This window comes from Pyxicephalus adspersus, chromosome 2 (assembly GCF_032062135.1).
Source record: "Pyxicephalus adspersus chromosome 2, UCB_Pads_2.0, whole genome shotgun sequence".
In the NCBI taxonomy this organism is placed as follows: domain Eukaryota; kingdom Metazoa; phylum Chordata; class Amphibia; order Anura; family Pyxicephalidae; genus Pyxicephalus; species Pyxicephalus adspersus.
Window position 1 is genome coordinate 4,201,213 of NC_092859.1, and position 14,875 is coordinate 4,216,087.

Consider the following 14,875-nt stretch of genomic DNA (forward strand, 5'->3'; position numbering starts at 1 on the left):
TGATAGGTATTTAGAGATGTTCCATGATGGTCCTTTACTAGGAACCAAATAAACACAAGCTAAAGTACCAAAATAGATGGAGACAACAGTCAGATGGGAGCTGCAGGTTGAAAAAGCTTTTTGTCTTCCAATAATAGATGGGATATCTAAAATGGTGGCTATAATATAAACATATGATATAATAATGATAAAGAATGGGATGACAAGAAGAAGTGCACTTGACAATGTTGTTTCCAGCTGAACAATGGTGGTGTCAGATCACGAGAATTCAATAATTGGACCTAGATCACAGAAAAAGTGGTCAATAATGTTTCGACCACAAAATTGTAATTTTGACATAGATAAAGTATGAATGAGAACAACTAAAAAGCTCAAAGTCCAACTGATGTCAATCAATATCCAGCAAAGCTTGTAAGTCATTGTTGAACTGTAATGAAATGGTTTACAGATGGCCAGATATCGGTCATAGGACATCGCCGTTAGAAGTAGACTCTCTACAGTTAAAGAGACAGCAAAGAAATAAAACTGGGAGATGCACAGAGACAATGACACTACCCTCTCTTTTACTAAAACAGTCTTTAGCATGCCGGGAAGAGTGTCATTTATTAATAAGATATCTGATAGAGACAACTGGGTGAGGAAGAAGTACATGGGAGTATAGAGAGATTTGCTGTAGAACACCAATGTGATGATCAAGAGGTTCCCACATATTGCCACACAATAAATCAAAAGGAAAAAAAAAAACAGAAAAAGTTTTATATTTTGAGGTGTCTTAAAGCCTAGTAGACAAATGGTTTTGATGTTAGTCATATTTTTCCCATCCATGACCTTCTGATGAGAGAGAGAGAGAGAGAGAGAGAGAGAGGGAGAGAGGATTATTTTTCAATAAGGATTGCAAAAATATAAAACATTAAAAGGATAGTCATCTGGGAATGCCCTCCAAAAATCTTTCTTGAGTTGATAAAACATCTTACCAAATGGTGTAAATTCTCATCTATTACCTCCTTGTTGTGTCGGAGAAATTGTGGGCAGCTCGTTTCTTACTGCATTTACTTTGGCACTTTACGTTTTTGAAATTTTGCTTTTAGTCTCCTATCAGACCTTACAGAATATTTAAACAAACACTCTCCAGCACGGCCCTTATTGAGTTCTCTGTATAGTTCATATTAAACATGGTCCCTTATCCTGACGAGTTTCGCCATTCTGGTACCCTCAGGGAAGTTTGAGATATAGACAATAGACTAAGACATGAAAAAACATTATTCAATTGCAACACCATAAAATGGTAAAGAAAACAAGTCCTGAATAAAATAAAGTCTATATGCAAAGTGGTAAGTCATGATCAATTTTATTTAAGGCTGTGAGAGAAGGCTGTGAGACAAAGCAATTGAACACTATGAAGGTTTCAAATAGATCAAACAAATAATAAATATGCTAGATATTATTTATTTAGCATAACTAAACATACTGGACAATTAGTGCCGGTTTATGACTTCAAACCTAATGGCCAAATTGTTTGGTACTAATACCATTGGAATTGCATACACAATATATAGTAACACCTTATCAGCCAAGGAAAAAAAAAACAGTGGTCTAAAACATTCATGCTGGCCAACAAATTCACCGGACCTAAATATAGAAGGCAAGCAGTTTTGGAGTGCAAAGTAACAAGCAGATTTTTTCCTCCAACATCTTAGTAGGAATTTATAGATATAAAGACAGAAAATAGTACAATGTTCCACTAGTGATAATGAAAAAATTGATGAATCTATTCCAAGGATAGAACACACGTTAAAGGCAAATTGTGGTATAACACAGAATTATATATTCCTCAAATATACACATTATCCAGTCCACTTTCATTATAAGAAAAAAACATAGACTTAACTGCTTGTATGGTAAATAATGAATGACCTAATTAATCAGGCTATGGCGGCTTTTATAGATATACCAAATAGTTTGCATGGAACCACTTACTATTTGGAGCTTGAGTGAAATCTCCAGGAGAATAAATATTATTGGTGTATTGGGAAAACATGAAGATATGTCTCTAGAGATTTGTTAAGAATATGATTTAAGCAAGCTTTTTTCTAAAATGTAAAATATAGGCGTCAGTTGTATTTCACATTGTTTTATATATATATATATATATATATATATATATATATATATATAGATGGACAGCCTAATTAATGTGACTTCTACTTCTTCCCCTTCTACTTCCTTTATGGCATTATGAAGGGGAAGTTCATGAAAAGCATCTTAAAGCCAAATAACAATTCTACTGGTATCTGCTTCTCTTAGTACTATCCTCCCTACCAGAAGTTTATTACCACAGCATCAGGTAGCCAACTTTTTGACTAAAAGGCAACTTGCTCACCACCAGCAAGTAAAGTGTAAAAAGACAGCAGAAATCAGAGCAGAAGTATGTGGTATAGGGGTTGAGGTGTTGGCAATAAGGAGGAGGAAATTGCCAAGTTTCCAGCAGGTTGTTTTTAGTGATGAGCGAGAATGCCTCTGACGTTCTCGCAAAAATTTCCACAATGGGAACTGATTTTGCGAATTCTATTGAAGTACCAATTCCAACGCTCCATGGGCTGTACTTATCATTGATAAGTACAGGCCAGGGAGCGTGGGAGCCTGCGGTCACAGCTGATTGGGGGCGACTGCAGCCGAACTCCAGATGAACTCTCAAGAGATCATCTGAGTTCGGCGAGAACATGACCTTGGCAAATCACAAGGCAGTTCTGTAAGCGAGAAAGGCCCGATACACAGCAAGATTGAAATTAAAAATTTGCTAGCTCATCTTTCCGAAGACCAGGGAGTAGTACATGGGTCTAGATAAGGTGACTTAGGGTCCCTTGTTGCTAGCAATTTGTGTTGGCTTCTATGTTTAGAGGTCTGTACAAGAACCTTGGAATTCGGTTAATCAAAGAGAGCAAACACTTTTGGTGTGCCTTCCTATGAAATCCACAAATGCAAGAGAAAATGGCTTGCCACTATCCCAGAGGTAGCCCAAAATGTGTGATTTTTAAAAAGGTGACACTGCACAAGAATACATTTCCTAATGGTGGTGGAGTTCCATTAAATAATAATGCAATTGTGTACTTACTATTGTTAGTTATGGTTTTTTTGGTTTGCTGAGCCCAATGTTCAAGTTGATTTGTAGACAAGTGACTGGTATATAAAATATCTCCTGTATTCATTTGGGAATTGTGTTCTGGGGATGCCAATAAGTTCAGGCTGCACAACTAAAGGGAAGCAGGGGCTGCTGCTATTTCTTTATCCTCCTTGCTGCTGCAAGTGACATTACTGAACAAATAGGCGCTGTGAGATACTGCAGTGGTACACAGCACAGAATCATCGGCCCAATAACCTTTTCCTAACAGAAGTTTCTTGAACACTAATGCTAACAGAATATTTGTGTGCTAGGGTGCAAAATCCCCCCTCTGGTCAGGGCAGAATTGTTTGTTTTGAAAACAGATTTAGCATTTTCATGGTTATTTATTTTTCCAAAAGGATTTTTTTATGTTGCCCTTCAAAAGACTCATCCCCCTTCACCACACTGTATGTATTTGTCTTAATTTGTTTTATGCATTGCTTGTTGTTCCTCATGGCAGTGGTCAGTAGCCCATGCCTTTTTTAACAGTAGTTTTCTGTATTCAACCAAAAATAGAAAGTTAGAAAGCAAAGTATACCTCTATAGACTATAGTAGTTTGCAATTTTTCAGCACACAATTGCATTTTCTTAATGTTTCCTTAAACTACATAAAATATTATTTACAAATTGTTAGCTAAAAAAGGCAATTCTTTTAAATACATTTTAAAAATTGGTTTATTGTTAAGTTTTATAATGCAAGAGTTAGAGACGGTACTGTTTTAGATTTTAGTCTTTAGAGGGAAGAGGTGAAATACCAGGTCTCACGGTATTTTTTCAATAATATGAGAGAGTTAGTTTTGCGCAGATATCTATCCAACAAACATCCAGCTTCGCTATATTCTAATGGAGCTTTGTACAACCCCTCATTGTTTTTGAGGGATCACATTGAGCATTCAAATGCACCTCCACTACTTGGCTGACATTCCCATCTATTTGGATCAGGTTTGGGTCTCTTCACACTCACTCACTCAATAGCCTATGGTGGTAATCATTTTGCATATGAAAAGTATAAAATCTGAATTAAGATGCATTATTCTCACTATTTCTGAAGAAGCAGGTTCTGCGAAACACGTCCAATTTCGAATGAGACTTTTTAATGATTAAATAAAATAAAAAAATATTATTATCTACAGTAGCTGATAAATAGCTGCCTTTAAAGTCCCATAAGTCATTTCCGCTACATATAATAGACTTCCAAGGAGGACAACTCATTGTTGCTGGTTTAGCTGAAGTGTCTTTAACCATAACAGACAATTGGCTTGGCATTTCCGTCAAACACTAGTAGGGACTGTGGCCAAACAAATCAGAAATTCTGAATCAAAATGTACAACAGAACTTAATATCCACCTTGTTTGGTCAAATACAAAGTGAATCTGCTCATGTGAGCTAGGCTTAGGAGGCAGCTGTTTAGAGGGTTAGGTCAATTTCTAAATGAACCTTCACTCTCTCTCTAAAAACAAAGCATACGAAAAACTCCTATTTACACTGAAAAGAATATTCACATATTTTGGCTGGATGTAGCAGTCCACAGCCACTTACAATGGACAATGGGCCTGATTTATTAAACCTCTTCAAGACTGGTGAAGATAGACTGTCATGGGTGAATCTGGATGATACAGCACACAAGATACAAGAATGGATCTGGTCTAGGATTCATTTTTTTTCCAAATAATAGCAAATGATTTTAGGAAATGTATTCTAGGATCACCCAGGTTCTCCCATGATAGTCTTCTCCAACCTTAGAGAGTTTTGATAAATCGGGCCCAATGTGTGAATGTCCTTAACTGTTGGAATGAATGTTTTATTTTGTTATGTACCTGAAGAGAGATTGAAGGTCCACTCAAACAGTGTTAAATCTTTTTAATAAATTTTAGATTTTTTTTTGTATTGACTCAGTTTAAAATCTATTATGTAGATTAGGGTTGCGTCTCACACTTTACAAGCACTGTGTCTGGGCTGATGCAGTGATAGTTGTTTTGGTTCTTTTAATAAACAGTATTTATATAGCACCAACATATTACACAGCGGTGTACATTAAATAGGGGCTGCAAGTGACAGACAGTGATACAGGAGGAGGAGGAGGAAACCCTGCTATAAAAACCAAAGAGGTAGGGGTAAGTATCACTCAATACGAGGGGAATATGGAATGGTTGGTTTGGAGACAGCAGAAGACAAGTAGGTGAGTTTGAATATATGGGTTTGAAGGGCTCATTTAAATGTGTTGTAAGTAGGATGAGGAAGAGTCAGGGTGGCCCTAGAAAGGTCTTGGAGCAGTTCGTGTAATGAGGTTATGAGTGAGAAAGTCATTAGTAGGTCATTGGAGGAGCGAAAAGAGCGGCTAGGGGGGATTTTTATATCAGGTCAGAAAGGTAAGTGGGGCAAAAACTTTGGAGGGATTTGTGTATCAGGTAAGTTGGTGGGACAAGAGCTGGGATTTGCAGGCAAAGCACAGGAGCTTGAATTTTCATCTGGCCCTATTCTTAGGTAAGTTTTTTTTAAATGTGATCTTACTGTGGAAACTCCTAAAAGTGCCTTTTCTTTTATTTTAGTATTAGGTTTGATCTTGATTGCCTGAAATTACTTGATATCTTTTAAACATATTTACCAATAAAATCTATACAGCAATTCTCCCCTGAATAAACTAGTTTAACCACAGTTATGAAGTCCTTATTCCTCAGGCTGTAAATAAATGGATTCAGCATTGGAGTGACCATGGTGTACAGTAATGACAAGAATTTAGTGATATTCCATGAAAGTCCTTTGCTTGGTACCAAATACACGCAAGACAAAGTTCCATAATAGATGGAGACAACAGTCAGATGGGAGCTGCATGTTGAGAAAACCTTGTATCTACCGGTAATAGATGGGATTTCTAAAATGGTGGCTAATATATAAAGATAAGATACAACGATGATAAAGAATGGAATGACAATAAGAATTGCACTTGACAAAGTTGCTTCTAGTTGAACCATGGTGGTGTCCGTACAGGAAAGTCCTAGAATCGGATCGAGATCACAAAAAAAGTGGTCAATAATGTTGGGAGCTGGGAGAGGAAGAAGTACATGGGAGAATGGAGGGATTTGCTGTAGGACACCAATGTGATGATCAGGAGGTTTCCACATATTGTCACACAGTAAAACCCAAGGTAAAGAAAAAAAAACAAAAAAGTTACATTTTGAGGAATCCTAAATCCTAATAGGTAGATCATAGTTATTCTGGTCATATTTTCCCCTTCCATGAACAAACAGATTGGTTAACCAGTTTCAGACGGCTAGTGGAAACGTTCGAAACATAAGATAGGAGATAGAAAAGTACACACACAGAGACATCATTTTCAATTTCTAAAAAGAAATATTCAACAATATAACATATTTGCATGGCTAGATAACTTGGTGCCATAAAATGTTACATTTTAGTATTTTGTATATTTATATATAAACAGTAATATGATTTAGAATGAAAATGCATATTTATAAAAAACTGGTTAAAGTATGTCAAAGACCAGCATGGCTTTAGGTTGTTCTGCAAAGGATGAATTTCTGATTATTCAGTGCACAATGACTTTATAAGTTCTCCCAACAAATTGCATGAAACTTCTGGGAATATTTAGTAATTTGTGATGTTTTCTCAATATATTTTAATTAATGAATAGGGACATTTTTCACTGTGTCAAGAGTTTTTACACATAAAGGGAAATTATGAAGACGTTAAGTCTGTTTTATTGTATTATTTTCTCTTTATGTTTATTTTTTTATATATTGTTTGAATATATATATTTTTGCTTTACAAATAATCATTTTAAGCTGAAATCCAAGTGAATATTAAAAAACACAATATATTGCAGTGCTGTGTCTTACGTTATTATTTAATAATGTTTACCTTTGCTTACTTGGGATTAGTCCTTTATAAGTCCTGTAGTAGTGAGCCCAGAGTTGAAAAGTTAAGAAACAACACAAAAATTTACTCAGTTCTTATTCTGTGACTCCTATCATTTTACTTTAAAATTACAATGAATATTTTAAAGTTTTAAATTGTGTGAGGAGAGGAAAAGAGAAGATAATATGGTATATCGTATTCCATAAATTCATGAACATAAACCGACACCAACATTTTTAATTGTATTTTAAAATAGTGGAATATATACATTTAAGGGTCACTGGCTGTAAATGTAACATATTTTCATCCTGTCCTTATGTAAAATTACCATTTTAAAAACTAAAATTGTGGGAGGAAGGAATTCCATTTTTGCAAAATACATTTTTTCATAATAAAAACAAGAATAGTTTATGTTAGTGGGCTGGTAGAGACAGATATCCCAGGTCTCCCAGAGGCCACAGTGTAGGGCAAAAAGTAGAGGACTTGCACACAGAACGTATATATATAAATACGTATTTATATATAAACTATTTGGAATATAAAGGAATATGTACTTTTTGTACATTAAGGTTGGTTATGATGGGTCACTGGCTCGAAAATGATCATTTTACTTTATTTTTGGACACCAGTAGCTAAGTGTGTAACAAACTCTTACAAAGGGCCTGATTTCTAAAGCTCTCCAAGGCTGGAGAGGAAACACTTTCGTCAGTGAAGCTGGGTGATCCAGCAAACCTGAGTCTTGTTCGGATACGAAACATTTTTTAGCAAATAGCAAATTAAATCAATGGTTTGCTAGATCACTCAGCTTCACTGATGAAAGTGTTGGAGAGCTTTAATAAATTAGCCCAATGTCCCAGATAGCAAGATATAAAGGGACACAGCAGATAGTGCTCATCTAGTGAGTATAAACCAATCCAGTAAGACCTCTAATTTGAAGGACAAGTAATATAATAGGTAAAATGCAAGTAAGCTAGTCCAGAATTAGTGGAGGGAATTTGTAATAATAGAGTTGTTTTTGTTATGTTTCAAATATTCTTTACTCATGCATGGACCAAAACTGTTACATCCTTGCTTGGGTGGGAAGCTTGTAGTCTCGGAGCCTACCACGATCAAATGAGTAATTCAATGTGCTAAATTTGGTTCATAAATGTATGTAGTATTCAATTTTGAAGACTTTTAGGATCTTATCCTTGGTTAGGGAGGCATCTAATTTATTTGTGAAACATGGTGGAAGGGATGGAAAGGATTGTCCATCAATAAGTGTAAATTCAAAACAAAAGAGAAGACATTCAGAGACTTAATTGTCTGTTAATAATTGTTGGTCAATAGCCTAAACTACCTTTTCTACTTCTGTTAAATCTATCAAAGTTTCATCTTTCCGTAAGGAGACAATTTTTAGCTTGCTATACTGTCATAGGCCCCATTGGACAGCCTGCCCTGTTTATTCTCTTGTAGTAGCAAGCAAGATCAGGCAAATAACTTTCAGTCCTCTGCTCTGCAGTCTGCGGCATTCGGGTTTCCCTTTGGCTGTGAATGTTCTCCCAGCATGCTCTGCTCTCAGACTGTGCAGCTGAAGAGGATTTGGAGTTGTGCTGAGGCTAAAAAGCAGCTATTAAGTTCCTGACCCTTTGATTGTATGCTGCCTAGATCTACCTTTTTGCCTGTGACCCCAACTACCCTTCGATACCTCTTCTGGTGGCTTGATTACTTGTAAATATTCTTTGTCTTGTATTCTAGATTTGCCTTTGTAAGAATCATATGCTGCTTTATCTGTGGGCTACTGGTCCACTTCCAGGCCTTCCCCGGACTCCAACCCTTGCCAAAGTCCTGGGGCCAACCATTTGCTGGGAGACATAACCAGTCTGCCCAGGCATAGAGGGGGCTTGCTATATGCAAAGACTGCAATGTTAGATTTTGGGACTGGTGTCTGGTGAGCACTGGTGGAGGACCAGGACCTTAGACTTTTAGACTAGGAGTATAATCAGGGCTGGACTTATATTTTCTCCACTAGGCCAGAAGCTTGTGTCCTCCTTCCTGTCTCCCCAGCAGCTATAATACAGTGCTGGCCTGTCAACCATTGCCATCTGCTCACCATTTCTGAACCAAGCAAATTATTTTTAAGAAATCCATTCTAGGTTTGCTGGACCACCCAGGTCCTCCCCTTATAGTCTCTATTCTCCAGTCTTGAAGTAATTTAATAAATAAAGCCCAATCTGTGTAATACTACCAAACAATTGGGTGTTCCTCATAACATAGATTAAATTAATTTTAAAGTAACTAATAAATGCACCTGGACAAAACAGAGCAACATGAAGCTCCTTTGGCAACACCCCAACAATATACAAAACACGATCCTATAAAACAAGTCTGGGTACTAATATATCATATTAGGAATTTCATGCATAAATACAGATGAGATAAATAAAGATGCTGCTTTATGTGTACACAGTATTTTGTTTATTATCGGTACATAGTCAATGATATCTTCAAACTCAACCTAAACACATAACAATTTAATTTTGGGTTATACTAAACAAGTCACTGGCAGAGAACTCCGAAATATTACAACGATTGTATTTCTATTTCTTTATAGCTTGACAGAGAACTTTTCCTCATTCTTCTTTCTATCCGGGCCTAGCAAATATCATTCAGATTTGTTATTATTTAAATTTTCAATTTAAATTTTCCAAATTTTCAATCGTTGGTTTTGACAATTGAAAAGTAGCACTTGATCCTGCCGCATCTATCTTTTTACAAATTCAAATCTATTAATTTGTTAAATACTTTTTTAACAACTCTTTTTAAATCTTTATTCCTTAAAGTGTAAATGATTGGATTCATGAGTGGAGTGACCACAGTATATGGCAGTGACAGAAGGTTACTTATATTCCATGACTGTCCTTTACTGGGTACCATATAAACACAAGCTGTGGTGCCGTAATACATGAAGACAACAGCTAGCTGAGAACTGCACGTTGAGAAAACTTTCTGTCTGCCAGTGAGGGAAGGAATTTCTAGAATAGTGAATATAATATAAACATAGGATACCATGATAATAAAAAATGGGATTACAGCAAAAAGAACACTTAACAAAGTTACCACTAGCTGTACAATTGCAATGTTGGAGCACGAAAGTTTAAGAATTGGATCAAGATCACAAAAAAAGTGGTCAATAATGTTGGAACCACAAAATTGTAATTTAGATATGATGATAGGATACACTAGTGGAATTAAAATAATTGAAGTCCAACAGGTAACAATTATTATAAAGCAACATTGGTGGTTCATGATTGAACTATAATGCAATGGTTTACAGATGGCCAAATATCTATCGTAAGACATCACAGTCAGAAGAAGACTTTCCAAAATTTCTGCAACACAAAAGAAATAAAACTGGGAGAGGCAACCAGAAAATGATAGGATGGCCTCTTTTTTCAAAACTGTATGAAGCATGTTGGGAAGAAGGTCACTTGCTAATACGATATCTGATAATGAAAGTTGAGAGAGAAAGAAGTACATGGGAGTGTGAAGAGCTTTGTTGTAGGCTACCAAAATGGTGATCAGGGCGTTCCCACTCAGTGTAAAACAATATGTTATAAGGAAAAGAAAAAACACCAAAAAAGTCAGATTTTCTGGGGACTGAAATCCCAAGAGGTGGATTGTGGTAATTCTGCTCACATTTTTCTTCTCCATAGCCTGAGCACAGAATATTACAAATGTAATCTTTAAATTTGTCAAAAAACTATAAGTAAAGTAGTCAAACAATACATTACCACAAGCATACATATCTCTCTTTAAATGTTGGGTGTTCTGATCATGACGTGCATTGTGGCTTTTTATAAGAACTAGATAAATTGCATGCAGCCACTGGGAATCTGAGACACTCAGTGATTTTTTCATTGGGGTTTATTACTGGTAATATTTAGGGAAATTAGTTTTGTATTTAGGGATGTGAGATGTAGTAATTTAGAGATAATTGTCAGAAGCCTCAAAGCAGTAACAATAAGCAAGGTCACTCTTCCATTTCTTTTTAAATTAAGACCTGTACATATCTGTGGATGTATCATGTAAATAATACTACTAAAGCCACCTTATCATTACATTATTACCATTATATTATGGATAAACCTTTTACTCAATTAAAAAATGTTTTTTTTTTTTGTTTTTAATTTTTATGTTAAGGACCCCTACACTTCTTTCCTTACTTTCTTAAAAACTAAATGGGAAACCGGGAGCCTCCTGAGATACTTACACGGGTATTGCAGGAGGCATCAGACTTTCCCGGTAGAAAAGTCACCTGATCTTACACCTGTGCAGTGTAAGATCTGGTGATGTAAAAAGAACCTGTTCATCAGTGAACCTGGGATATCCAGCAAACCTGACATCACAGCAAGAAAATAAAAAAAAAAGTCTAATCACTAAAATAATTCCCAATTACTTGGAATTTATTACATTACTGTTAGTTATATAGGCAACCGCCTATCTCACGAGAGAGATGGCCCGGTGTTCTGTATTAAGTTCACAATACAATTGCCAATTACAAAAAAAAAACCCTCTTTCTGTTTTTTTTTTCTTTTTATTGGCCCTGATTTATTAAAGTTCTCTAAGGCTGGGGAGAATACACTTTAATCAGTGAAGCTGGGTGATCCAGCAAACCTGGAATGGATCTGGTCCAGGATTCAAAACATTTGCTAGCAAATAGCAAATGATTTTAAGAAATCCATTCCAGGTTTTTTAGATTACCCAGCTTCACTGAAGAACGTGTATTCTCTCCAGCCTTGTAGAGCTTTAGTAAATCAGGGCCAATATCTCAATTCAAGTCAATTACCCCATTAACACTTCTCTGTTGCCTGTCTATACAGTCTAGCCCTTAACAAGCCGTTCATGTTGTTGTTTTTTTATAGTTTTATTGTTAACAAAATGTTTTAATTAATAATAGAAATTGTTTGTGTGTTGTAAATATGTGGGTTTTATGAATCATTTCAGAGATATATAAATCTTTAAAGGGGCTAAGGAATCCTGAAAGCTTGAATTTTAATTCTTTAGGTTATTAAATATGATACTTAATCGAAAAGCCCTCTATGGGACTTTACCAATAATAATATCCAATGTTTTTAAAAACAGCTTTCTTTTAATTTGTTCAAACATAACATCACTATAAACAGTACATAAAACTTTTTACAAAGTTCATCTATAGTTTGCTTTGGACCACCAAAATCATGATCAGGAGGTTTCCACACAATGTAAAACAATATGTGATTAAGAAAATAAAGAACACCAGAAAGGTTTTATTTTCTGAGTCTGAAATCCTAAGAGATGGATTGTATTCACATTTGTAGTCATTTGTCTCATATATATATATATATATATATATATATATATATAAATATATATATACACACACATATACATATATATCTATAAGAAGCAAACAAGAACGTGTGTGTGCTTGTGACTTTTGTGGGAAAATCTAGTCTGATGTCAAAGCTGAGGCTATGCGCGTGGACAGTCGCAAGATTTACCGGCAGGCGGCTACTCAGATCAGGCATCGGAAGCTTTTATATAGGTGCCTATGGAGAGGAGTTGAACTCGGTTGACTCTTTCCCAACAGGAAAGAAATAAGTGATTTTAAATTATGCTTTTTACTTAGCAGATATAGATGTTTTAAACATTTGAACAGCACAAACATTTTTTTTAGGGCTAAGGGTAATACGTGTGCCATTAGAAAGAATGATTTTTTTAGGGGAACAGTGACTTTTAATGCAAGCTCGCCAGTGTAAAACTGCCGGGGATGCGCCGCTGCAGCAGCGAGCACATTCAGTTGCTGAATTGCGCGGCGGCTTCCTATTTCGGATCGCGAATACGAATGCACAAGCGAGCTTCCGATTTTGCTTAGTGAATCAGGGCCTATATGTCACTGAAAGACCAGAGGTGAGTTACCAATCAATTGCTGTTTTTTATGAAACTCGGAGGACTTGCAGAGGTAAAGCTGTCCACCATAAGCTGCTGCACGTATGCACCGTAGTATATTTATTTATGATGAAAAGCGACTAAGCCTATGTTGTTTGTCTCTAAAAAATTTGGGCCTGGACATGCCCCTTAAAGTTTGTAATTCGACTAAGGAGGATCTTTCTAATTTCACATCAACTACAAGAACCTAAATGATGTCCTGTATATCTCAACCATGACAGTATCCCTCCCAGACACATCTAATAGTTACAATCAGGCCATAAAATATAATCTGATCTCTTCAGACTCCAGATTTTAGATCAGATTTTAAAGAATTTTAATGGTATAATCCACTGACAATCAACATACAAATCAGAAATACAGATAATAGCCTAGAAATAAGGCAGATTTTTGGGTATAGCAAACTAGGCACCTACCTAGTGCATCTAAATTTTCCAGGGCCCCAACTCACAGTATAGGGAACAGAAATCTTAGCTTTTCGTTTGGGGTCCCAACTTCCTTTTTGCCCAGGGCCCTATTTTGTCCATAACTGTCTACAGTTTCTGTTAAATTTGGAGGTTGATAAGAATGACCAGGTGATACTGTTGGTCACAACTCAAACCTAAAAAATATAAGAAAGGTCAAGAAAGGTCAAGAAAGATCTCCAGTCTGCCCTACAGGTCCATGTTGGAGAGATCGTTCTCTGCCAGCACAGAAACCTTCATAGTTTCCCCAAATACAATGGAAAAACAAACTTTCCTGTAGCAGTCCATTTTTTCAGCATATGTCAAAGTCATCAATTTCTCAAGACTATGGTACTTAATGAACACTTCGAAATCACAGGCTGGAATGTTATTGTAATTTCAGAAATGTAAAACTGTAGACTGGGGTCTAAATAGGGACTGGAATGTGCCATCATTTTAACTGATTTTCAGCCCCCAGAAGTCCCTTCTGCAAAACAACATATTTATGTGCATGTTCACATAAATACCCCTGGCTTCTGGTTATGAATAAACTCCTGAATGCATGGGAAAGAGTTACATCATTCTAGTCCGGTAAATCAGGATGGCCAAAGATCCCAAAACCAGAAGATGACCAGGTGTAGATGGTGGTGCTCACAACGGAGTTAGGACAGTTGTGTTTATTTAAACAACTGTGATCAGGCAGAATGGACCTCAGGATAGACCTTACTTGTCATAAAATACCTGACTGTTTGCAGTTCTTTTCATTTTGACTTTAGCTCTTTCATAAGCTCTGATATATCCTAGGATTTGCTTTTTATTATAGTTTTGTTTCTGTCTGAAGAATGGAACCGGAATTTGTTTAAACTCTGGTGTATCTAAGTATGTATTGATTTTAATTTCACCATCCTGATATTACTCTCTGCTAATAATATTAGTAATAATTTATAATAATAATAATAATAATACCATTGTCCTATGCATCTGGTCTCTGACATTTAAAGGGCTTCTTATTTTTAATAGGTACATTTTTTCTTTGTATTAGAGCCACGGCATAACCACTCTCAAGAAATTTGTAACTTCATTTAAAATGAGCTGTCTTCTAAATGCTAGCCAGAGTTCACCTTCCAAAGGTAAATCAATAGGTAACACACTACTAGTGGGAAAATATGTACAAAAATTGTAGGGATACGTCAGAAGAGTCTCAATAGCCAATGCGTTTCGACATAACGGCTTCTTCAGGGTTAACTGAAAATTATTTATCCCCTGATTGTTGGAGGTCATAGGAGAGGGAAAGGTTAGGGGTTGTCAGTGGTTTTCCCAGTTTGTTGAAATTAAACGTTTATGTCGGTAAGGGTTAAAGCAGGTTCTTTGTTGAAGAAAGCAGATAGATAGCAGAGGCTGCCCACTTAAATAAAAAGGCTTATGT

The 14,875-nt window shown here is 36.0% G+C and overlaps 1 protein-coding gene across 1 annotated transcript; it reads right to left on the reverse strand.

Moving 5' to 3' along the window:
• Positions 1 to 9,787: 9,787 nt before the first annotated feature.
• Positions 9,788 to 10,729, reverse strand: LOC140322200 (olfactory receptor 11L1-like). The gene has a single exon (XM_072398803.1). It carries the CDS (start codon positions 10,727 to 10,729, stop codon positions 9,788 to 9,790), a length of 942 nt encoding a protein of 313 aa, XP_072254904.1.
• Positions 10,730 to 14,875: the final 4,146 nt, after the last annotated feature.

Bases quoted from the DNA above. Each gene is read 5' to 3' on its own strand.
- LOC140322200 (XM_072398803.1), bottom strand. From the start codon at position 10,729: ATGGAGAAGAAAAATGTGAGCAGAATTACCACAATCCACCTCTTGGGA.